Consider the following 24,452-nt stretch of genomic DNA (forward strand, 5'->3'; position numbering starts at 1 on the left):
GCTATTGCCCACATGGAGAGACCAGAGGATAAACCTGGGTGTCACTCTTCACCTTTGACCTTCTCTGAGACAGGGTCTGTCCTTGCTAAGGATGCCCAGCTAGCCATCCTTTATCTTGGCCTCTCATTTCCTGTTAGGAGCACTGGTATTGTAAATGTTTGCTACTGTATCTTGGGTCTCTGACTCCCAACCAAGGCTTGTGTATTCAGCACCTCCTCCTTACCCACGGACTCATGGCCCCAGTCTTCAGTTGTCTAGGTAGAGGGTATCATTTAGCCCATGATGGTCTTGAACTCACTATGGAGCTAGACTGACTGGCCAGCAAGCCCCAGGGATCCTTTAGTCTCGGCTTCCCCACTAGAATTACAGACATACAGCATTGGAGGGTTGGGGTGTAGGGTGCTTGAGGACCCAAATGCAAGTCCTCATTGCGTTAGATCCCCTAGAACAGGAGTTATAGGTGGTAAACTACCGTGTGGAAGCTAGGGCTAGAACCCTGGTCCTCTGGAAAAGCAGCAAACGCCCTTAATGGCTGAGCCATCTCTCCAGTCCCCTCAAATCCAGTTTTTACACATCTTGTATCCACTCTCCAAACACTTACCTTGAAGTACTGTTGTAAAAATTATCTAGCAAAATCCACAGAGAACGCTTAAAGAGTTTCTGGGCTCTTGATCAACATTGATTTCATTATCTTGGTTCTTGGGCCAGAAGAGACCAGGACATCAATGATTGGCTCTGAGGTCTTGGAAGGTCCTTGGGGGGGTTGGGGCCAGACAGCTCTCACAATGATCTAGAACACTCCCTCACTCTAAGTTCTCATCTACTTCGACTCCTCTCCCTGTCCCAGGGAGGGGAGGAAGGGCCTGTCATGAGTCATTGGGGGGTACGCCCCTTTTGGATTTCGTATTTCTTCCTTTGATACTGTGCTTGAAGCGCTGCAGTACCCACACATCCTCTCTGGTGGTGGCACTGGCTCATAGCCTTTTCCCTCCTACGCCTCAAATGCTCGCTTTGTGCCATACTTTGGACTTGTGGTGTCAAGAGAGATTGTCATGGTCATGAGGTTCTTGAAATGGATTAGGCAAATTTGGCGAAAGGTGCCCAGTTGGGTGAGTTTTACGAATATAAGACGGCTGTGAGATAGGAGTTGTGGTTCGTGTTGTCTGGGCTGTAGCGACCCTGACCTTACCTTGTTTCTCGGTTTGGGCCTCTTTTAGCTCAAGACAAAACAGGAGGGGGTGCTTTAAGATGAGCGGGGAAGGACTGTGGGTGGTGGAAAGTCACATCGCTGTCTTCACTGTGGGGTCTCCTCCCCTCCCCTGTGTTTTGTTTCTACTACTATTATGTATAGGGGAACAAACAGACAACTTTTGGGAATCAGTTTTCTCCTCTCATCACAGGAGCCAAAGACCTACCTCAGACTGTCAGGCCCACCTGGCAGGAGCTTTCACCCACTGAACTATCCAACCCACCCTGTGTCTTATTTCTTAGGTCCTGTTCTGGAAACACCTAGGCAAGCCAGGCACGTCCGAGCAGCACGAGAAGCGTCCATTGACAGGACCGGAGAAGGCTTCCACGGATTCTGACACTGTAAAGTTGGTCAAGCCCCACAAAGAGGCCATGGTCGCCGACCTGGATGTGTGCCCAGGGATGCTCGAACCCTGTGCGCTGGCCTCAGCCAAGGAAAGATCTCCTGTGCATGATCAAGAGAGCCATTCGAATCGTGACAGCCGTTCCCTGATGACCCTAGTAAACTCAGTCTCTATGTTCATGTTCTCCATGTTACAGTCCGGCTGGCAACTATGTAGGTGGAAGGTGTGTACTCTCCCATCTCTCACCCTGAGACCCGATCCTCCTCTGTCCCTCCTCCAGCACTGGGTTTTTGGTTTGATTTGTTTGAGACAGGCTCTCGTGTAGTCCAGAATTGCCTGGAACTTGCTATGTAGCTGAGGATAACTGCAATCCATTCCTACTTAAATTTATTTCTGAGTATTTTTTAAAAGGTATTTTTTAAAAGCTGGGCAGTTAGTAGCACACACCTTAGTCCCAGAATCAAGAAGCAGAGGCAGGAGGATCTCTGTTGAGTTTGAGGCTGGCCTGGTCGACAGAGTTTCAGGACAGCCAAAGGCTACACAGAGAAACTTTATCTTGAAAAAAAGTTATTTATGTGTCTATGTGTTTCTGCTTGTCTATATGTGCACCATATATGTGCAGTTGTCCAAAGGAGGCTATAAAAGACTGTCAGAACCCCTGGAACCTGTACTTTCAGGTGGCTGTTAGCTATCTGATTGCAGGTACTAGGGTCTTTTGCAAGAATATCAAGTATTTTAACTGCTAAGCCATCTCTCTGGCCCCAAGATTTTTATTCTGCTTATTTATTTTAGGTTTTTGGGTTTGTTTTTTTTTAAGACTTATTTATGTATGAGTACACCATTGCTCTCTTCAGACACGCCAGAGAGGGCATCGGACCTCATTACAGATGGTTGTGAGCCACCATGTGGTTGCTGGGACTTGAACTCAGGACCTTTGAAGAACAGTCAATGCTCTTAACCACTGAGCCATCTCTCCAGCCCTTTAGGTTTTTTTTGAGACAGGTTCTCAATATGTGTTCTGGCTGGCATGGAACTCAGAGGTCCTCTTACCTCTGTCTGCCAAGTGCTGAGATTAAAAGTGTATACCACTATGCCCTGATCCCCAAATTCCTTTCCTTTTCATTAAAAAACAAACCTCTTCCTTTCTTCCTGTGTGTATAAGTTACACCTGTGCCGTTAACATGCTTGTGGAAATCAGAGGGCAACCTTGGGTGTCAGTCTTTTCCTGTTATTTTATTATATTTTTATGTATGAGTATGCTGCATGCATGTACATGCCATGTGTATGCAGGCGCCCATGAAGCCATAAGAGAGAGGGAGTCAGACCCCTTAGAGCTGGAGTTGCAGGGTGTGTGAGCCTCCCAGCATGGATCCTCTTCAAGAACAGCAGGGGTTCTTAACCACTGAGCCATCTTTCCATCCCTTCCACAGGATGTCTTGTTTGTCACTGCTGTAGATGACTGTTCTGAGCATCTCTGGGGAGTCTCCTGCCTCCTCCCGTTTCACTATGGGAGTGCTAGGGTTACAGATACATACGCTGTGGTATCCAGCTTTAGTTGTTGGTTTTGTTTGATTTTTGTTTTGTTTTGTTTTGTTTTGTTTTGAAACAAGGATTCTCTCTGTATTCCTGACTGTCCTGGAACTCACTGTGTAGACCAGGCTGGCCTTGAACTCAGAAATCCACCTCCCTCTGTCTCTTAAGTGCTGGAATTAAAGGCATGCGTCACCACTGCCCAGCTTGGTATCCAGCTTTCTACATAGGTTTTGAGGATCTGAATTTTGGTCTTCAGGCTTACACCACAAACACTTTACCAGCTGAGCCATCTTTCCTGGCCTTGAACTCTCCTAATCCTCCTGCCCCCTCTCCTTGGTGTTGGGATTTCCAGCAAATACTACCCAGGACTTCACGCGTGCTGGACAGACCAAGCTCCGCCTCCAGCTCCTCCCTCTACCCAGTGTGCAGCCAGTCCTCTGTAGTAGCACCTCTTCTATTGTGAAGCAAAGACAGTGGTAATCGGAATTTACCCAGACCTGGAAGGCCTCAGACCAGGGAACAAAGAGGCTGTGTTGGTTTTATACCCAAATGGAGTAAGGTTGCAGGTACAGAGGACTTGGGTACCAAAGGAGCATCCAATGAAGAAGTGGGCATGGAGCACCAAATATGCTTCCATAGATGTAGAGAGGGGGAAACTGAGGCCTGAAGCAGTTTGATTGGCTTGGCGAAAATTAAGAGGAAATGGAGGAGGGGGGCGGTATGGTGTGAGGAGAGTCAGGATAGAGGGGTGGGGCTGGGGGAGTGGCTTATGTTATGGGAGAGCTAAGGACCTATTTGAATAGGCACTACACATAAATGAATGGCAGGGTAGATGGCCAGGTGGTAGGATTTGAATTTAACCCTAAGAACAAGAATAGCCTTGGAGTTGTTTAATCAGGAGTGATATAATCTTTTTATATTTATTTATTTATGTATTTATTTATTTATTTATTTTTTAAACAAGGTCTCCTGCAGGTTGGTATCAAACTTCCTATGTATTTATTGTAACCTTGAATTTCTGACCCTCTGGTTGCCACTCCCATCCCCAATTCTGGGCTTACAGGTGTGCACCACCACACTGGGCTTATGTGGCAGTGGCGATGAAACCTTTGGCTTTTTTGCCTGCTGCACAAGCATACTGCCAACTGCTAGTTTCTCTACACCATTATTAAGATAAAATCTAGAAACTGGGAACATGTTACGTGGTTTGGTGGTGGCCAGATGCCGTGTGGAGGAGGTTATAAGACGGCATTGGCTGGGACTGCAGTTCAGGAGAAATGTGCTTGCCTAACCTGTCTGAGGCCTCAGATTTAATCCCTAGTACTGCTAGGGGTAGTGAGAGACAAGACAGCGAAGGAAGGGGATGAAACCGATTGAGTTGGGATTACCTTCACAATAAAAGGGTAACCTTAGTAACGCTTGTGATGCTCTTGGTTGGTAGGTAGATACACAGTTCTGCACGTGATACGGTTTTATAGAATTAAGCACATATACATGCCCACACACAACATACACAGGGATAAAAGTGAAACCAGGGATGTCTGCAGGTGGTAGAGATGGCTTAGCAGTTAAGAGCACTGCCTGGGGCTGGAGAGATGGCTCAGTGGTTAAGAGCACTGACTGCTCTTCCAGAGGTTCTAAGTTCAATTCCCAGCAACCACACGGTGGCTCACAACCATCTGTAATAAGATCTGATGCCCTTATCTGGTGTGTCTGAAGAGAGCAACAGTGTATTCACATACATAAAATAAATCAAAAAAAAAAAAAAAAAGAAAGAAAGAAAGAAAGAAAAGAAAAGAAGAGCACTGCCTGCTCTTCAAGAGGACCTGGGTTCAATTCCCAGCATGGGCGTGCCAGCTCCCAACTATCTCTTACTCCAGTTCCAGGGGATCCAGTCCCAGCCGTCTTGTAGTCTCAGGCACCAGATAGGAATGTGGTGCACATATATACAGGCAAACACACACAGAAATTGTTTTTTCTTAAAGCAAGCACACTTCTTTTGCAGAGGCTCCTTTGGTTCCTAGCACCCACCTAGAGCAGCTGAGGCCCACCTGTAACTCCAGTGAATCCACTGCCCTCTTGTGGTCTTTGTGGGCACTGCACTCAAATGTACCCCCCCACCCCCACCCCCCACAGGCTGATGCATACACGCACATAATTTAAATGGATAATAACACAAATCTTTTTGTTCGTTGTTTCCAAGATTGGGTTTCACTATGTAGCCCTGTTTCTGGAATCCACTGTGTAGACTAGGCTTGCCTCTGCCTCCTACGTGTTGGAATTAAAGGTGTGTGCCACTATGCCCGGCTACGTTCCTCTATTATGTGGGTATTTTCCCATATTGTTCTCTGCTTTTTGTTTGTTTGTTTGTTTGTTTGTTTTTGTTTTTCGAGACAAGATTTCTCTGTATAGCCCTGGCTGTCCTGGAACTCACTCTGTAGACCAGGCTGGCTTGGAACTCAGAAATCCACCTGCCTCTTCCTCCCAAGTGCTGGGATTAAAGGTGTGCACCACCACCGCCCGGCTTGCTTTTTTTTTTTTTTTTAAACACAGGATCTTACTATGACCCTGGCTGACCTGGAACTCTCTATGCAGACTAAAATGGCCTCAAAGTTAGAGATGTGCCTTCTCCCTCCCAAGTGCTGGGGCCCTGCTCTACCATGCAGAGTGTTTTAGACAGCGTCTGTCTCTGAACCTGGACCTTGCTGTTTCCCATAGACTGGCTGGCCAGAGAGCTCTCTGTGCTCCACTTGGTTTAGTATGTGGTGCTGGGAAGCAGCTGTCAGCCTGATGTTTGATCTGATGCACTAAGCTATTCCCTTTGCCCCTGTGTCTCACAAATTATTCTTACTGAAAGAAAATAAGTTGCTTGGCTGTGGTGGCACACGTCTTTAATCCTACCACTTGAGACTTCAAGGTCAGTCTGGTCTACAGAGTGAGTTCAAGGACAGCCAGGGCTACACAGTGAAGTCCTACCTTGAGCCCCCCCTCCCCCCTCTACAAACAAACAAACAAACAAACAAACAAGCAAAAATTGAAAAGAAAGAAAACAGGACAAGGTGACACACGACTGTAATTCTGGGAGTGGAGGCAGGAGGAGTCTTCAAGTTTGGGGCTAGCCTGAGTTTTCGATAGTGAATTTCAGACCAGCCTGGATTAACAGCGTGAGACTTTGTCTTAAAAGCAAACAAAACAGAAAGGAGAACAAATGGGTGAAGTGAGAGAGGGAAGCGGAAAACGAAGGAGAGGAGCGAGAGGAAGAAATAAAATGCCCCAAATCTCAGCACTCAGAGCCTGAGGCAGGACTAGGAATTTAAAGCCGTGAAACATGGAACCTTAGGGAAAACATAAGGGCAGGAAGAGTCAACACTTAATGCAAGCTGAGAGGACTCCCTGGAGGAAGTGATGCCTATGCTAATCTGATGGAGGAGGTAAAAGGCAGCCAACCCTTTGCTGTTTATTTGCTGGTCCATCTATCCTCCCGTGACACCCCCTTATTTCTTTCTTTTACAGTCTTCTATGAGTGCTGGCTCAGTTTCCTCCCACACGAGGACCAGGTTGGCCTGCGGGACGCCAGAGGCTGAGATACTGCGGGAAGTGTACCTGGTGCTCTGGGTCATCCGCAAACATCTAAGAGAGCTGGCCCGCAGGCAGGAGAGGCGAAGACGGCGCCGTATGCGGGCTCATCCCTCCTATACTTCCCGTCACTCTGAACCAGTGCAGGGCCTCAAACATGATGCCCGAAGTCCTCTTTAGGCAGGGGAGCCCCAGATCCTTTGAAAGCCCCCACCTCACTCTTACGGAAGATTGACAGGAAGGGTTCAATGGCCATCAGGTCAGAGCTACTCGCGCAGAGACATTCGACCATACTGTCACATCTCACTGGAGCCCCAAGACCAGGCCTGGGGTCGAACACACTCCCCTTCTCTGTGTTTATTCAATTTGTAAAAAAAAAAAAAATTAAATATTGAGAAATAAATACAGGATATGTCTGAGTAGATGTAGTCTGTGCTCATGAATGAGAGGCAGTGAGGGAACTTGGTGGGGTTATGGTGTATGTGAAGAAACACCCACTAAATGTGTGTGTGTCTGGGGGGTTGCAATTATGCATGAAAGTAACCCCTAGGTATCTTTTTTATATGTCAGAAGTGGACCAGTCCTATCCTTACATCTCTACACCCTCCTAGGACATGAATTGCCTTTGACTGCTCTGCCTAGTCAGTAACCATAGCAACAGCATCATGCCCACTGGGCAGCAGCCCTGACTTTTGTTTTGTTTCGTTTTACAAGACAGGGTTTCTCTGTATAACCCTGGCTGTCCTGGAACTCACTCTGTAGACCAGGCTGGCCTCGAACTCAGAAATCCGCCTGCCTTTGCCTCCCAAGTGCTGGGAGGCATGCACTACCACCCAGCTTGGGACAGGCCCTTTTACCTAGTAGGACATAATGCATAGTGGGGCTCACTATGCAGATTGAAGATGATCTTGGACTACTGGTCCTTCTGCCTCAGTCTCTTATATGTTGTGATGGCAACAGTGTGATGTCATATGGGGCTTGGAAGTTGTAATTCTGAGGATACCCACTTGGGGCTGCAGAGATTCATCTGTGGGGGAAGAAATTTGGTTCTACTGCCTGTACCCTCCTGAGAGCCTCAGGTAATGATGCTTCCCAGGGTTGTCTGGAAGCTACATAGACTCTGAGCAAGGGTAGGGAAGAATGAGCTGTGGGTGTGTGTGTGTGGGGGGCGTGGGGGTGTCAGGATGGGCTGAGGAGGCCAAGTAGAAGCTGTGACTCATTAGCTGAGAGGGGGGCTGTCCTATGAGGGGGGTGGAGAGTAATTGGGTGAGAGGGCATCCTGGGGTCACAATCCTGTCTGGCCCTCTCTCTGTTTGCCCTCTCAAATGCAGAGGCAGCTCTCTAAGGAAATGCAAATAGAAAGTTTTGGGAGATTTGAGAGTTCGCAGGGCTTGGGGTTGTCAGCAATACTTGAAGTTAGAGAAACTTAAAGCTAGCAGCCTGATCCTTGGGCAGGAGAGAGGAGGGAAGAAGGGAGAAAGGCAAGGAGAGGGGAATTGGGGGACGGAGAGGAGACAGGGAAGCGCTGATAGCTGTTCTGCATGGTGGCCCTGGAAGTCACACACTGGGGACTTCAGCCCAGTTGCTGGAGTCTTTGCCTCCAATGCACAAAGCCTTGGACTCAAACCCCAGCACTGCAAAAAACCAGGCAAAGTAGTAACATTCTTCTAATCCCGGCACTAGGGAGGTAGAGGTGAAAAGATCAGAATTCAAGGTCAGTCTAGCAGGATGGGTGAGCTTCAGGTTCACCAAGAGACCCTGTTTTAAAAACCAAGGTGGAGGGCCAGTGAGATGGCTCAGCAGGTAAAGGCTCTTGCCATTGAGCCCGACAACCTAAATATTACTCCTGGGACCCACATGGAGAAAGGAGAAATGACTCTCATAGTATAAGCTGTCCTCTGACTTCCATATGTACATGGTTTGTTCATGCTAACACCACACACACACACACACACACACACACATACTGTAAAAAAAGATGTTGGTATGGAGAGGAGAGCAACTGAGAATGACAGAATCCCTTGGCCATTACACACACACTTGTACACACGCATAGAAGTTACTTGTGAGTTGTATTTTGCACCTTGACCACAAGGGGGCAGTAAAGAGCAACAGGCAGGGATCATCACATTGCTAGAAAACTAAGGCACAACCCCAGGGGTTCTGTACCTGTGGGTCTCAACCCCTTTTGGTGGTGGTGATGGTGGTGGTGAAACAACCCTTTCACAGGGGTTGCCTAAGACCATTGGGAAACACAGATATTTACACTAGGATTCATAACAGTAGCAAAATTACAGTTACGGAGTAACAGTGGAAATAATGTTATGGTTGGGGGTCAGCACACCGTGAGGAACTGCGTTAAAGGGTCGCAGCATAAGAAAGGCTGAGAACCACTGCTTTATCCAGATACACACTATACATATAAGAGCAAACCCAGCACTTGGTGCGTGCTAGGCGAGCGTTCCACCACTCAGTCATAGGCAAGTGTGTTACCATTGAGCCACACTCCCAAGCTCTCTACCTAGCCCCAACGTGTATGTGTGTGAGTGTGTGCGTGCACACGCACCTGCATGTCTGTGCATATAGAGACAGTAGTTAACTTGGTGGCATTCTTAGCCACTCTCCACCTTGTTTTTCTACATAGGGTTCCTACCTGAGACTTGGGGTTGGGCAATTTTGCTAGGCTGTCCTGCCATCCAGGGATCTACCTGTCTCTGCTTCCCCAGCCCTAGGATTACTCACGTATGTCTGTCGCCACACACAGGTTTTTAATGTAGGTTTTGGGTTCTGAACTCCGGTCCTCGTGATTGTGAGGCAAGCACTTTACCCATTACACACACACACACGGACACAGACACGGACGCGGACACACACACACACACACACACTTTTTTTTTTTTTTTTTCCGAGACAGGGTTTCTCTGTGTAGCCCTGGCTGTCCTGGAACTCACTTTGTAGACCAGGCTGGCCTCGAACTCAGAAATCCGCCTGCCTCTGCCTCCCGAGTGCTGGGATTACACATACACACTTTTAAACAATTTTTATACTCTGTATATGGGGGTTCTGCCTGCTTTTGTCTGTTCACCACGTGCATGCCTGGTACCCGAATTAGATGCCCTGGAACCGGAGTTACAGATGGCGGTGAGCAGCCACACGAGTGCTGGGGAACAAAACCCAGTGCTGCTGACTACTGAGCCATCTCTCCAGCTCCATACTTCTTAAAAGACTCACGATGTAGCTCAGGCTAGTCTTGAACTCTCAACTTTTGTCTCAGCCTTCTTAGTGGTGGGATTATAGAGATTATATACCCATTGATCCTTTTACATCTTATTTTGAGATAGAGACTCAGGCAGGCTTTGAATTTACTCAGTAATCCAGGCTGGCCTCAAACTCACTACGTGAACACGGATGACACTGGACTTCTACCTGATCCTGTAACAACACACGCCTGTTGTTAGTTTTGTCTGTTGATGTTATTTAATGTGGTGCTGGGGACCAAACCCAGGACTTTGTGCATGCTAGGATAAGCACTTTACCACCCGAGGACAGACCTTAGTCCCTGGACCCTCCAGTCTTGACACCCAACGCTCCCACTGAAGAAGTATGTTTCTAAGACACAGTGGCCGATTCTGCATCGCACACTCCAAACTCTGGATTCTCTTGGCGCCACAGCTGGCTGGGCCCAGTTGGTAACACATCCCTGTATTCCAGCTATTCTAAAGGCTGAGGCAAGAGACAGAGAAAGGGAGACAGGGAGTTTCCTAGTCTACACAGAAGGTCCAATAGAGCGTAATAGGCAGGCCCCCACAGTCACAGTTAGTTACCTTGCAGGTAACTACAGGCACAAGAACTGGGTTTGGAAGCCGGGCGTGGTGGCGCACGCCTTTAATCCCAGCACTTGGGAGGCAGAGGCAGGCGGATTTCTGAGTTCGAGGCCAGCCTGGTCTACAAAGTGAGTTCCAGGACAGCCAGAGCTATACAGAGAAACCCTGTCTCGAAAAACCAAAAAAAAAAAAAAAAAAAAAAAAAAAAAAAGAACTGGGTTTGGGCCAGAAGCTCTCTGCTCAAGGAAAGGGATACCACCCTCATCTGTCTTTCAACATAAAGAGTGGGAGGCAGATGAAGGAATGAGTGTCTAGCCAGAAGCCTTGAGAGCCTTCCTCACATCTCACCTGTCTCCTTCCACTAGTCCTGTCTGAGGTTGGCCCAGCCCTGGCCGGGAGGCTTGTGAGAGGAAAGGTGGTGGGTGTAGATGGATCCAGAGTGTAGAACTGCTCTTTCTCAGTCTACCTAGCTGCCTGTTGAAGTTAGGTTCTGCTTCTTCCTCCCATCTCCATGCTCCCAGAAATAAGACTCAGACTCCAAATAGATTTACAAATATCTTGGCCATATATCTAGGCTCTTCTCTGACTATACATAACTTAAAATATCCCATTTATTTTTAACCTACATTTTGCCACAAGATTGGTTACCTGGGTTCAGATACCATGAGCCAGCCTCCTCACATCTGCCCAGCGAATCTTCTGAGCTTTGCTCTATCCCAGAATCCTTTCTTCTTCCCGGATGTCCCACCTATATTTCCTGCCAAAGCCATAGGCCATAGGCTTTTTAATTGACGGTGCTGCATCCATACAACACATAAAACATTCTCTCTACAATTGGCCTCCATTCTGACCTGTTCCGGAAGAGTCCATCCCAGAGTCCTAAAAAACTGGTGTGAGTTATCAGAGGAAGGGCTGGCCACACAGGAGGGAAACTACTGGATCTCCTGAGGTGAGAAGAGGCAGTGATCCCTGGGAGAAAGAAAGCTGCCTTCTCTGCCCCTCCTCTCCCCACCTCTACTCCTCTATTTCTTCAGCCCCCCACCCCCATTTCTTGAGACAGGGTTTCTCTGTGTAGCCTTGGCTATCCTGGAACTCTCTCCCAGAACAGACCTCAAGCTCACAGAGGTCCTCCTGCCTCTGCCTCCCGAGTGCTGGGATTACAGACATGTACCACCATGCCTTTACAGGCAGTGCTGGGAACTGCAGCTAAGGCTTCATGCATCCAAGGCCCAGCATCTCCTCTTCAGTCACAGTTTTCCTATGGATCCCACAGAGGCAAACCCACAATCCTCCAGTGTTCCAGGACTGCAGGCGTGGATCCCACAGAGGCAAACCCACAGTCCTCCAGTGTTCCAGGACTACAGGAATGCACCACTACACCTAAAAGTTTCAAATCCAGCCGGGCGTGGTGGCCCACGCCTTTAATCCCAGCACTCGGGAGGCAGAGGCAGGCGGATTTCTGAGTTCGAGGCCAGCCTGGTCTACAAAGTGAGTTCCAGGACAGCCAGGGCTACACAGAGAAACCCTGTCTCGAAAAACCAAAAAAAAAAAAAAAAAAAAAGTTTCAAATCCTTTCCCTTGTTTCTTACGATTTCCTGTAACCCACTGACCACTCCTCTGCCTAACCAGGTATGGCTAACCCTTTGACATGGTGATATGTTGTCATCTACAAATGCATTGCGCCCTGTTCTTGGTTATCTCGGAATGCATCTGGCACATGGACTCCTGGTTGCATGGGCTCAAGAGCTTAAACCTTTCAGTGGCTTTCCGTCATCCTTGGGGGTGAAAAATCTAAAGAGCATCTTTGTCCAAAATGTCCTGTCTCACCCAGTATGGTGGCCCATGCCTGTCATTCTTACATGAGAGGCTCAAACAGAAAGATTGCAAGTTCAAGGCCATGCTGGACTATCTAGTAAGCTTAAGGCCAGTCTGGGGTATATAGTAGGGCCCTGTCTCATTAAAATAAATAAATAAATAAATAAATAAACAAACTTTGGGCTAGAGAGATGGCTCAACAGTGAAGAGCATTGTCTGCTCTTGCAGAGGACCCAGGTTTGGTTTCCAGAATCCACAATCAGCTGTAATTCTAGTTTTGGGGCATCTGACATTTTTTTTTCCTCTTAGGGCATCAGGCACACACCTAGTGTACATATATACCTCCTGGTAATATATGCATACACATAAAATTAAAAATAAATAGAATCTTAAAAAAAAAATAAATCCCATTTCTCAGATCTGGGTGCTATTTCTTCTTCATGGACTTGCTCCCAAACCACCTGATCTAGTGATCAAGAGAGACTCGCCTCAGAGGTCACCCCCTCCTGGGATTTAGTTTTTCATGGTACATAACATACCTGAAATTAAAATTGCCAGACTCAAAACAGAGACACTCACATCAGCTGTCACCAAGAAAAAAGGAAAGGCGGACATGAATTCCATTCCTAGAATTCATGTTTAAAAACAAAAAACCAAAATAGTAGCAACAACAAAAAAGCCAGGAGTGAGTGGCACATGCCCCAAGAACCGCTGCAAAGAACATGGGGACAGAGCGACCCTGGGATTTCCCGTAGCCAGCCAGCTCAGTTGGGGACTTGCAGGCCAGTGAGAGACCCTCTCCAAATAAATAAATAGTGAATGGTATCTCCTGGGGAATGACACCCAGGGCTGTTTCTGGCCTACACACACACACACACACACACACACACCTGCTTGCAGGCACAAAAATGTACACAGAGAACAAATAGAAGAGAGTGTGGTGGCAACCAGCTCTAAGGCCAGCCATCAGAGGGCTGGAAGAGATTGAACACATGTCACAAGTTCAAGGCCAGTGTGAGCTACGTAGCAAGGTGCTTGGTGTGGGGAGGTGGAGAGAAATTCAGGAGGCTGTGAGTGGAGGGCTAACAGGTAGCTCCTGATACTAATTATTATGAGAGAGTCTGTTAGAACCACAAGCTTGGCCTGGTGAGATGGCTCAGCAGATAAAGGCCCTTGTCACCACGGCTAACAACCCGAGTTTGGTCTGAGTTTGATCTACCCATCTGATGAAAGGAGGGAAACAACTCCTACAAGTTGTCCTCTGACCTCCACATGTGGTTGTGACACACACACACACACACACACACACACACACACAATGATAATTTTTAAGTAGGGGCTAGCCTGGTCAGCCGGGGATACATAGTGATAACTTGCCTGTCTCACTCCTCCCCCACTTTTTTCAGGGCAGGCTGTCCTGGAACTCACTCTGTAGACCAGGCTACCCTCGAACTCAAGAGATCCATCTGTCTCTGCTGGGATTAAAGGGGTGCGTCCCCACGCCTGGCTTCACCCCCAGTTTTTAAAGCTAGAACCACAAGCTTGCAAAGAAGCTGTCCCGACCTTATGCAAAGACTTCTGATGATGTTTGCTTAGCCCAGCAATGAATTCGTCAAACTCAGGCCAGCACAGCTCTTGCTTTTAATCATTCTGTCCTGGGCCTACTGTTTCTAACTATCTGACCGAATCCTCCCATCCGTGTTGAAAAATGTCACGTTGAGCTGGGCATGGTAGCACAAACTGGCAATTTTGAAATATTTTGGAGGTAGAGGCAGGAGAATCAAGAGCTCAAGGGCATAGTAGCTACATAGAAAGTTTAAGATCAGCCAGAGATCCAGGAGACACTATCAAAGAGGAAAAACCAAAGCCACCACAAGTGGCTGGAAGCAATACGTATGTCCTGGGTGTGTGGTGAGTTAGTGAACTGCTCTGAGCCTAGGCTTTTTCAGGTGTAAAGTGGGGATAGGGGTTAAAGTCTGAATCATGAGATTGTCTGAAAGGTCAGCGGACACACATTTCTTTTTTTCTTTTTCTTTTCTTTCTTTCTTTTTTTTTTTTAAGATTTACTATATGAAAGTACACTGTAGCTGTCTTCAGACACTCCAGAAGAGGGAGTCAGATCTTGTTATGGATGGTTGTGAGCCACCATGTGGTTGCTGGGAATTGAACTCAGGACCTCTGGAAGAGCAGTCAGTGCTCTTAACCGCTGAGCCATCTCTCCAGCCCGAGGACACACATTTCAATGACTCGATACATATTAGCTGCTATTAAAAGGTCCTTGGGCCGGAAGTGGTGGTGCACGCCTTTAATCCCAGCACTTGGGAGGCAGAGGCAGGCGGATTTCTGAGTTCGAGGCCAGCCTGGTCTACAGAGTGAGTTCCAGGACAGCCAGGACTACACAGAGAAACCCTGTCTCAAAAAGCCAAAAAAAAAAAAAAAAAAAAGAAAAAAGAAAAAAGAAAACAAAAAAGGTCCTTGGTGCTGGGTGGTGGTGACACACTTTTAATCTCTGTACTCAGGAGACAGACAGAGGCAGGCAGATCTGTGAGTTTGAGGCCAGCCTGGTCTACAGAGCAAGTTCCAGGACAGCCAGGGCTACATTGAGAAACCTTGTCTTGAAAAAAAAAAAATGCTGCAAGGGGGATAGAAAGATGGCCCAGCCATTAAGAATATAGGCTGCCCTTCCAAAGGACCTGGGTTCAATTCCCCGTACCCACGTGGCAACTCACAACTGTGTGTAATTCTGGTCCCATGGGATCTGACTCCTTACACAGATAAACAGAACACCAAGGTAAATAAAAATAAATACATCAGGTAAAGAAATAAAGGATATTGTTGGAGACCCGGGGATGTGGCTCAGTGGGTAGAGTACTCACCTTGCATGCATGAGGTCCTGTCTTCCACCTCCACTACCACAGAAACCCAGTTATGATGGTGCACACTTGAAATCCCAACAATTTAGAGGTGGGCACAGGAGGGTGAGGTTCAAAGTCACTGTTGGCTACATAGTGAGTTCAAAGCCAGCTTGGTTTACAGATCTTGTCTTAAAGTGGGGGAAAGGATTTATGGTTATGATTTATTGAATATGATGACTCTTTGAGGCCTAAAATGATGCTGAGTAAGCCGGAAGTAGGGAGAGTAAATCTCCACTGGGCGTGTGTGAAGCCTGCTCTAGCATCTGTTTTGAGGAAAGGATGTCTTTAGGAAAGAGGTAAGGAAAAGAATAAGCGGCTGGAGAGATGTCTCAGTGGTCACAAGCCTTGTTCCTTGTGATGGTTTGTATTGAAAGACTCCGAGAGGAGCCCCTCGCTCAGGCCTCAGGACAATAGCGGACACCCAAGAACTCACGATAGACCGAACTTGTTGCAAACCACATGAGGCTTTATTCGGGGAAAGCCAGAGCTCTGGGGAAGACTCATATCCCACGCAGGGGTAGAGGAGTCGACCTCGAGGGGAAAGGGATCCCAGTTTTTATAGGCCCTCAGGGGGGAAAGGAGAAGGGGGGGGCGTAGGGGATTTCCAGATCTAAACAATGTCTATTCTCAAGAAATGGGTATGGGAGGGGTACAAGGAAAGAGTCTGGTGCAGGTGCAGCAACTCAGGATTGGCCGGGCTGTGGTTGCTGGGGAGATTTTCTGACTCTTTCTCAGCAACCAATATCACAAACACCTGGCAATGGGTTTCATCAGTGGGCACACACATGGGTCAAGGAACGGTCAAAACATTGGCAGACACACAGGTTCAAGGAGTGGCCAGAGCATTGTGCACCTCTATTTTTCTAAATCAGTGAAGCTAGTTCTGCTAACACTGACGTCTATCTTGCCAATTTCAGGGCTTCTGTGTCCTTTTACATTCTGTCAGGATCTTTCAGTATATGCTTGGGCCAGGGAGTGGCACTATTAGGAGGTGTGGCCTTGTTGGAGTAGGTGTGTCTCTGTGGGTGTGGGCTGTAAGACCCTCATCCTAGCTGCCTAGAAGCCAGTATTCTGCTAGCAAGCCTTCAGATGAAGATGTAGAACTCTCAGCTTCTCCAGCACCATGCCTGCCTGGATGCTGCCATGTTCCTGCCTAGATGATACTGGACTGAACCTCTGACCCGGTAAGCCAGCCCCAGTGAAATGTTGGCCTTTATGAGAGTTGATTTGGTTATGGCATCTGTTCACAGCAGTAAAACCCCAACTAAGACACTCCTCTTGCAGAGGACCCAGGTTCGCTTTCCAGCACCCACATCAGGCAGCTTACTGCCTGCAACTCTGGTTCCAGGGAATCCGATTGTCTCTCTCTCTCTGTCTTTGAAGGGTACCTCCAGGCATGTGGTGCACATATAGGCACTCAGGCACACAAGCATACACACAAAATAAAAAAGTAAAGTAGATTAGGTTAGGCAGGCCTGGAACGCAGAGATCCAACTGCCTCTGCATCCCAAGTGCTGGGACTAAAGGTGTGCAGCACCACCACTACCCAGCTATTTTCTTTTAAACAAAAGCTCTCATGTATCCAGGTTGGCCCCCAACATCCTATGTACAAAGCAATTACTGTGAACTACTAAGTCTACTGCCTCCATCTCTGGGGTACTGAGATTACAGGTATATACGACCACAACTGGTTTTATGAAGTGCTGGAGATGGAACCCGGAGTCTCATGCATGCTAGGCACCCTCTGACAGAGTCTCTCTTACAGCCAAGGCTAGCTGTGAACTTGTGATCTCCCTGCCTGGGGTTACACACATGATGACATCCTGCCTTCCCGGGGCATCTCAACAATTCCACAGGTGGCAGGTGTGGATAAGCAGTACAGAGTATGCCTTACAGGGTTCTAACCTCCCTGGGGCCACATTTCCAGTCCTACCTTCTTTCCTCATTGTACAAAGCTGGGGCTGGGGGTGGAGCCAGGGCTGGCTTGGAAGCGGTGTGTGTAAGACCAGGTGGTAGGGGTTGCAGTCTGGACAGACGAAGAACTGTGTCTTGGAAACACCCCTTTCCCCAAACATCAGGGCCTTTTGCCAGAATCCTTGACACCCCATTCATCTGCTGCCAAAACAATAAAAGGGGAACCTGGCAGGATGTTGTAAAGGACATAAAGGGGAGGAGAGAGAATTCTGAGTGCCAGGAACCCGGGCGGGCAGGAAGACAAAGCTAGGACCTAGTTCAAACCCACCCCTGAGCTACAGCACAGTCCCCGCCCACTTGAAATTGTAACCTTTATTTTTAGATGTGGGTGTGGACTAGCTCATGCCATAACCTGTGTGTAAGTCGGAGGACAGCTTGCTGGAGCTGGTTTTCTTCCACTGTGTGGTTCCCAGGGAACAAATTCAGGTTCCCAGGCTTGGCAGTAAGCACTTTGGCCTACTGAGCCATCTTGCCAGCCTCTCATTGAGTTTTCCTTTCCTTTCTTCTTTTCTTTTCTTTTCCTTTCTTTCTTCTCTTTGATTTATTATATATATATATTAACTAGCTTCACTGATTTAGAAAAATAGAGGTGCACAATGCTCTGGCCACTCCTTGAATTATATATACATACACACACACACTGTATGCTGTCTTCAGACACACCAAAAGAGGGCATAGGATCCCATTACAGATGGTTGTGAGCCACCATGTGGTTGCTGGGAATTGAACTCAGGACCTCTGGAAGAGCAGTCGGTGCTCTTACCTGCTGAGCCATTTCTCCAGCCCACTTTTTTTCTTTCTTTCTTTTTTTTTTTTTAAGTGGGTCAGGCAGTGATGGAGCACACCTTTAATTCCAGCACTTGGGAGGCAGAGGCAGGCAGATTTCTAAGTTCAAGGCCAGTTTGGACTACAGAGTGAGTTCCAGGACAGCCAGGGCTACACAGGGAAACCCTGTCTGGACCTCCCCCTCCAAAAAAAAAAAAAAAAAAAAAGTGGAAAGTGAAATTCATTACACACGTGTATAACACACACCCACACATATGTATAACACACACACACACACACCATTCATTGCCCAGGTCTTGTATTTGACCTAACATCCTTGAAACTACCAGGTAAAATCTTTTTGAAAAATACAAACAGCTTCCCCAACCCAAAGGCTGAGAACGCCCTTGAGCTCCTCCGAGGTCTGTAGCAGAGGTGGCCTCTCTGCACCGCCCTGAAGTTCCCAGCTGGGTATTTGAGAGATAACCTTGATTTATGATTGTCTGTGTTCCTTGTTAATGTAAGAACTTTATGACCCCATTACCATATTTGGGTGTGGTATTTGGGGAGATCTGAGTTTGTTTCTGGACTATAGCCACTCTCCTTTTGGTTTCACAAGAAAGGACCTTATTACCTCTAAGGTTCCAGCTGTGTTTTGCATTATGAGGAGAAACCCTCTTAGTCACAGGAGTTACAGGCTTATCCAAATGCAGACTCTGAGTACTGGTCACCTGCTTTCACAACCTGATGGTTTCACAGCCTTAGCTGCTGGTTTTCTTTTCATGCGTATGTGCTAAATGAATGTTGCACACCCATGTGTGTAGGTGCAGTCTCCCCATTCATGTGTGTGTGTAGAGGCCAGAAATGAACATCAAGGTGTCTTCCTCTATCACTGCCCACCTTATTTGTTTTTTTTTTTTTTTTTTTTTTTTTGGTTTTTTCGAGACAGGGTTTCTCTGTATAGCTCTGGCTGTCCTGGAACTCACGCTGTAGACCAGGCTGGCCTCGAACTCAGAAATCCGCCTGCCTCTGCCTCCCGAGTGCTGGGATTAAAGGCGTGCGCCACCACGCCCGGCTCCACCTTATTTGTTAAGGCAGGGACTCAACGTGAGCCTGGAGCTCAATGTTTTGGCTAGGTTGGCTGGCCATTGAGCCCCTGGGGTTACTGGGTTTTGCACAGATGCGGGTGCAGATGCAGGGGACCCATGCTCAGATTCTTTCTTATTCATTTCTTTTCTTTTTTCTTTGTTTTTGGTTTTTCAAGACAGGGTTTCTCTGTGTAGCCCTGGCTGTCCTGGAACTCACTCTGTAGACCAGGCTGGCCTTGAACTCAGAAATCTGCCTGCCTCTGCCTCCCCAGTGCTGGGATTAAAGGCGTGTGCCACCACGCCCGGCTCCACCTTATTTGTTAAGGCAGGGACTCAACGTGAGCCTGGAGCTCAATGTTTTGGCTAGGTTGGCTGGCCATTGAGCCCCTGGGGTTACTGGGTTTTGCACAGATGCGGGTGCAGATGCAGGGGACCCATGCTCAGATTCTTTCTTATTCATTTCTTTTCTTTTTTCTTTGTTTTTGGTTTTTCAAGACAGGGTTTCTCTGTGTAGCCCTGGCTGTCCTGGAACTCACTCTGTAGACCAGGCTGGCCTTGAACTCAGAAATCTGCCTGCCTCTGCCTCCCCAGTGCTGGGATTAAAGGCGTGTGCCACCATGCCCGGCTCTGAACTCAGATTCTAATGCTGTGCAGAAGCACTTCCCGTGAGCCATCTCCAGTGTTTCTGCCAACGCTGGGTGCCAGCCTCTGGATTATAACATTTCTGTTTCTTCTGGGGAGCTGCAGTGGAGACCATTGTTGGTGATCTTCGTGGAAGACCCTCGCGGAAGCCTTTAACATGAACTCTCTAGAAATGGTTCCACATTTGTTTCTTGCCACAGCCCCAAGAGACCCAGCCTCCAACATGAACATTCAGCTTCTTACGACCATCTGGACCCTCCATGAGGAGCATCAGAAGCTCCGCTTTGTTTGATTTTGGTTGGTGTTGAAGAACCACAGAGTCAGGCAATGTTGTTACTGAAAGCTCCTTTCTCTACCTCCTTAAAAAAATGTGAAAATTTAAAAAATGGTATTTTTGCCTGGTGTGGTGGTGCATGCTTTTAATTTCAGCATTCAGGAGACAGAGGCAGATGGATTTCTGGGAGTTCGAGGTCATCTGGTCTACAAAATGAGTTCCACGACTGCCAGAAATGCATAATGAGACCCTGTCTCAAATAAAGAAACAAACAAAGAAGAAATTAATACAGAAAAGCCTGTGCTCTCCTACCTTCCTCTCCCTTTAGCCCTTTTTAGCCCAGGCTGGTCTTAAGTTCCCTGTGTAGCCGAGGGTGACCTTGAATTCCAGATTCTCCTGCGCTGCCTCCAATACTGGGATTCCAGGCTTGCACCATCACACTCGGCTAAACCTTTGTTTCTGAAAAGTGTAAAAGAAACCACACATCACCTACCCCTGGCAGACTGGCAAAGGCTATCATGTACTCTAGTTGCTATACTGACTGCATCAATAGTTTGTTCTCCGTTATTGCTGAGTACTATTTTATGGTATTTCTATACACATTTTAACTCTTTATCTGTTGGGGTCATTTCTAGTTTGGGGCTATGAATAAAGGTGAAAATGTGTATACAAATTTCCAACTGCCCAAGGATATGGAATGAGAGGTCACATTTTGGGGGTTTAGTTAACCAGGTCTCTGATAGCTCAGTGTTCACCAAGACTGGCCCTGAATAACTCTAGATTGATCCTTTTCTGCTTCTAACTCCTTTCTAACTCCCCCCCCCCCTTTTTTTGGACAGGGTTTCTCTGTATAGCCCCGGTTGTCCTGGAACTCACTCTGTAGACTAGGCTGGCTTCGAACTCAGAAATCCGCCTGCCTCTGCCTCCCAAGTGCTGAGATTAAAGGCATGCGCCACCACGGCCCGGCTGCTTCTAACTCCTAAGCCGTCATTGCTTTTTAAAAATGTCTGTGTGTGTTGTGTGTATGTGGTGGTGTAGTTTGGTGGACTGAGAGACTAGGATATGGATTTTTCTTAGTCTAAGTGTGCATCAGAGGACAACAGAAGGGAGTCAGTTCTCTCCTTCCACCACGTGTGACCCTGGAATTGTCAGTCTTGATGGCAATCGCCTTTACCCTCTGAACCAACCCCCAGGATATGGATTTAAAATTAAGGCAATATTCCGTCAATTCCCTTAGTACTTCCTTATGCAAATATCAGAATCCAGAGATTTTGCAACGAGTCTGCTTCCACGTACAGGGAAGATTTGATCGGCGTTCAAAAATGACCAAAACCTTCAGGAAGGGGGGTGGGGGCGCCACTCTGGACCTCTAGATGCGAGAGCAGCGAGGATTTTGTTACAGTGAAAGAGGACTAACGCTGTAATCCCAGAACAAATGAGCCTTAGAGTCTGACAGGCAAAGACGCCACACCCCCGTTCCCTAAGGAAAAGTAGGCTTGATAGGAATCCGTAGAGTCTAGGACTAGGGCACCGTCGCTCTAACGCCCCGCCTTAAAGGCGAAGTTAGCGTGTGAGGGCGGAAGTGCGTCCGGAAGCTGGAGGGCGGAGTGGTGGGAATGACGTCCAGGAGCGCCAATGGAGTGGCGCGGCGGGCTTGTCTTACTCCGGTGGGTAAGAGCTAACGGTTTCCGGTAGTGGTAGCCCCCCGAGGGTGGGAGAAAAGAGACGCCGCGTCCCGAAACCCCGAACCTTTAGAACAAGATGATGGGCTTCGGGGCGTCCGCGTTAGAGTCCATTGAAAGCGAAGAGGCCCTGGAGGTCCCGGGGCCACCCCCGGAGCCGCGAGCCCCGGAACCCCGAGCCCCAGAGCCCGAGCCGGGCTTGGACTTGAGCCTTAGCCCGAGCCCGCTGCCCGAGAGTCCGAAGCCGCGGAAGAGCAGCCCGGGTCAGCGGAAGGGGCGGCGGGGCGGTAGCCGGAGGCGGCGGCAGGTGAGCGGCGTGAAGGCCCGGCCCCCCGCCCGCCGAGCGCCCGGGAATCTGCAGCTCACGGTTCCGCCCTCCACTCCCAGGTTCGTTTTCAACTGGCGCCGCCCTCCCCGGTGCGGTCCGAGCCGCTGCTGGCGGCCGGTGCACCGGGCGACGATCATGAGCTGGAGGCACCGGCCCTGCAGAGCAGCCTGGCTTTGAGTCTGGAGCTGCAGAACGCGCGCGCCGCTGTTACCAGCGGCCAGTTTGATGCCTCCAAGGCGGTGGAGGAGCAGCTGAGAAAGTCGTTCCAGACCCGCTGTGCCCTGGAGGAGACCGTGGCGGAGGGTGAGGGGGGCAGGCGGCCGGCCCGGCGCGGTGGTCTGGGTGAAGGGCGCCCCTCAATCCCGCCTTCCCTGCGCTCGCAGGGTTGAACGTGCCGCGCTCTAAGCGACTCTACCGAGACCTGGTGAGTCTGCAGGTGCCCGAGGAGCAGGTTCTGAACGCGGCGCTGAGGGAGAAGCTGGCGATGCTGCCACCGCAGCCCCGAGCTCCGCCCCTGAAGGTGAAGGAAGGGATCCAGGGACCTGGACATCCCTCTACCCCCTGGGCTCTCTTCCTCCACCTTGAGTGTAACATGCTTCACCTTCCCGTAGGAGGTGCTCGGGCCGGGGCCAGACATGACCATGCTGTGCAACCCAGATTCTCTGTGGTCCGAATCTCCGCACTTGACAGTGGACGGGCTGCCGCCACTAAGGCTTCAAGCCCGGCCCCGCCCTTCAGAAGATACCTTTCTCATGCATCGGATGCTGAGGCGCTGGGAAGCGTAGCCCTAACTCTGGAATGCTAGTCTGTATTTTTGTTAGTTTTTTTTTTTTAATAGAATAAAATGTTTTCCTCCCTAAATTACCGAACTGTTCTTGGGAGTTTAGATAGGATTAAACTGCTTCAGGGTCTTCTACCCTCTTCCTGCCCCGACCCCCATGGCAAGTGGAAAGCACTGTCCCAAGTGTGGGGTCAGACCTGCCTCTCCATTTAAATCCCCACCTTTAGTTATTAGAACTTGAGCCTTAGCCTGACACCGAGGTTCCAAGCATGTCCCAGCACTTGGGAGGCTGAGTCAGAAGGATTCTATGTCCAAGGACAGTCTGAGTTACACAAATTATTTTGATAAGGTTTCAGATCAGTGGTAGTACCTGGGGAAAGCATGTACAGAGCCCTAGGTTCAATCCCCAGGGTTGAGTGTGCAAGTGTATAAACAAACAGTAGTCAAAGTGTTTTAAATTCCACTTTGGCTGGGTGTGATGAACACTTGAGGTAGAAACAGAATCAGGAATTCCAGGACAACTTAAGTTACCAAGTAACTGTCTCAAAACAACACTGCACACATACTGCCCTAGTTGTACAAACTATTTGTCTTTCTACATAGCTCTGGTTGTCTTGGAACTCATTATGTAGTCCGAGCTGGTCTTAAACTCAAGAGACTTGCCTGTCTCTGCTTCCCAGGTGCTGGGACTAAAGGCATGTACCACTACACCTGGCTATTCAAATACTTCTGAGCAAAAAGTACTTACCCAAATGTGGGTTTTAACACTTAATGATTGCTTCAAAGGAGACTGCTGGCTTCCATCCGAGTGTTGCCTATCTTGTTGGGGACTAACAGGAGAGTGCTCAGTGTTTGTTCAAGGTTCCAGCTGCTCTTGACAAACTAATCAAGACCTTCATTTTGTAAACCACCCAAGCATCTCATTCTACCAAGGGTCCTGTAGCAGGTTTGTGGCTCTGGGCTATTAACTTTCTGGTTCCATTTTACCTCCACTGCCACCCACCCCTAAAGTTAGCCTGCCTCAAACTTCCATACACAAACACTTCATCTGGAGTTTTCTTTTTGAGGAAGGTAATTTGGACCCATTACCATCTTAAGCATTGTGTAAGGATACTGTACTGTCTAGTTTCTATCAACCTTGATGCAAGCTAGTCACCAGGAGGGAGCCTCAACTGAGAAAATGCTCTATAAGATGAGACAGTAGGCAAGCCTACAGAACATTTTAATTAGTAGTTGATGAGGAGGAGGCCTGGCTCATTGTGGGTGGGGCCATCCCTGTGCTGGTGGTCCTGGGGTCTATAAGAAAGGCTGAGTTAGCCACAAGGGCAATTGAGTAAGCACCCCTTGATGGCTTTTACACGAGCCTTCTGGTCCTTGCCTTCCCCTGAGATGTGGAAGCATAAGCTGAGAAAACCTGGCCCCCAACTTTCTTTGGTCATGGTGTCTCCCAGCAATAGTAACCTTAAGATAGGCACAGTCTTCAGAACTAAACTACTGACCTCCCAACTCTTACCTCTCTGAGACACTGAATCACTATGTAGTCAACCCAGGCTGGCCTCACACCTTGAGATCTTGCCTGTCTGCATCCCAAGTGCTGGCATAAAAGGCCTATGTCCCACCACACCCGAGAAAAACCACCCTTGAGGACTAGGACCGGCACAGG

The 24,452-nt window shown here is 48.4% G+C and overlaps 2 protein-coding genes across 3 annotated transcripts; both read left to right on the forward strand.

Annotated features, from left to right (window-relative positions):
- Positions 1–830: 830 nt before the first annotated feature.
- Spacdr (sperm acrosome developmental regulator) lies at positions 831–7,053 on the forward strand. Its single transcript, XM_085837356.1, has 3 exons — positions 831–1,109; positions 1,492–1,815; positions 6,639–7,053. The coding sequence occupies exons 1-3, from the start codon at positions 1,053–1,055 to the stop codon at positions 6,879–6,881; spliced, it is 624 nt and encodes a 207-aa protein (XP_085693482.1). The 5' UTR covers positions 831–1,052; the 3' UTR covers positions 6,882–7,053.
- A 14,542-nt stretch (positions 7,054–21,595) lies between these two features.
- Ppp1r35 (protein phosphatase 1 regulatory subunit 35) lies at positions 21,596–22,869 on the forward strand. Of its 2 annotated transcripts, XM_021163475.3 has the most exons (4): positions 21,601–21,987; positions 22,068–22,311; positions 22,392–22,528; positions 22,620–22,869. In XM_021163475.3, the coding sequence occupies exons 1-4, from the start codon at positions 21,760–21,762 to the stop codon at positions 22,791–22,793; spliced, it is 783 nt and encodes a 260-aa protein (XP_021019134.1). In that variant the 5' UTR covers positions 21,601–21,759; the 3' UTR covers positions 22,794–22,869. The 2 variants fall into 2 exon arrangements, with proteins under 2 accessions (XP_029333613.1, XP_021019134.1); XM_029477753.2 differs by lacking the exon at positions 22,392–22,528 and having other exon boundaries at positions 21,596–21,987.
- The last annotated feature ends 1,583 nt before the right edge of the window (positions 22,870–24,452 follow it).

Source organism: Mus caroli, unplaced genomic scaffold (assembly GCF_978045245.1).
Source record: "Mus caroli unplaced genomic scaffold, Mus_caroli_1 scaffold_4, whole genome shotgun sequence".
Taxonomy (NCBI): domain Eukaryota; kingdom Metazoa; phylum Chordata; class Mammalia; order Rodentia; family Muridae; genus Mus; species Mus caroli.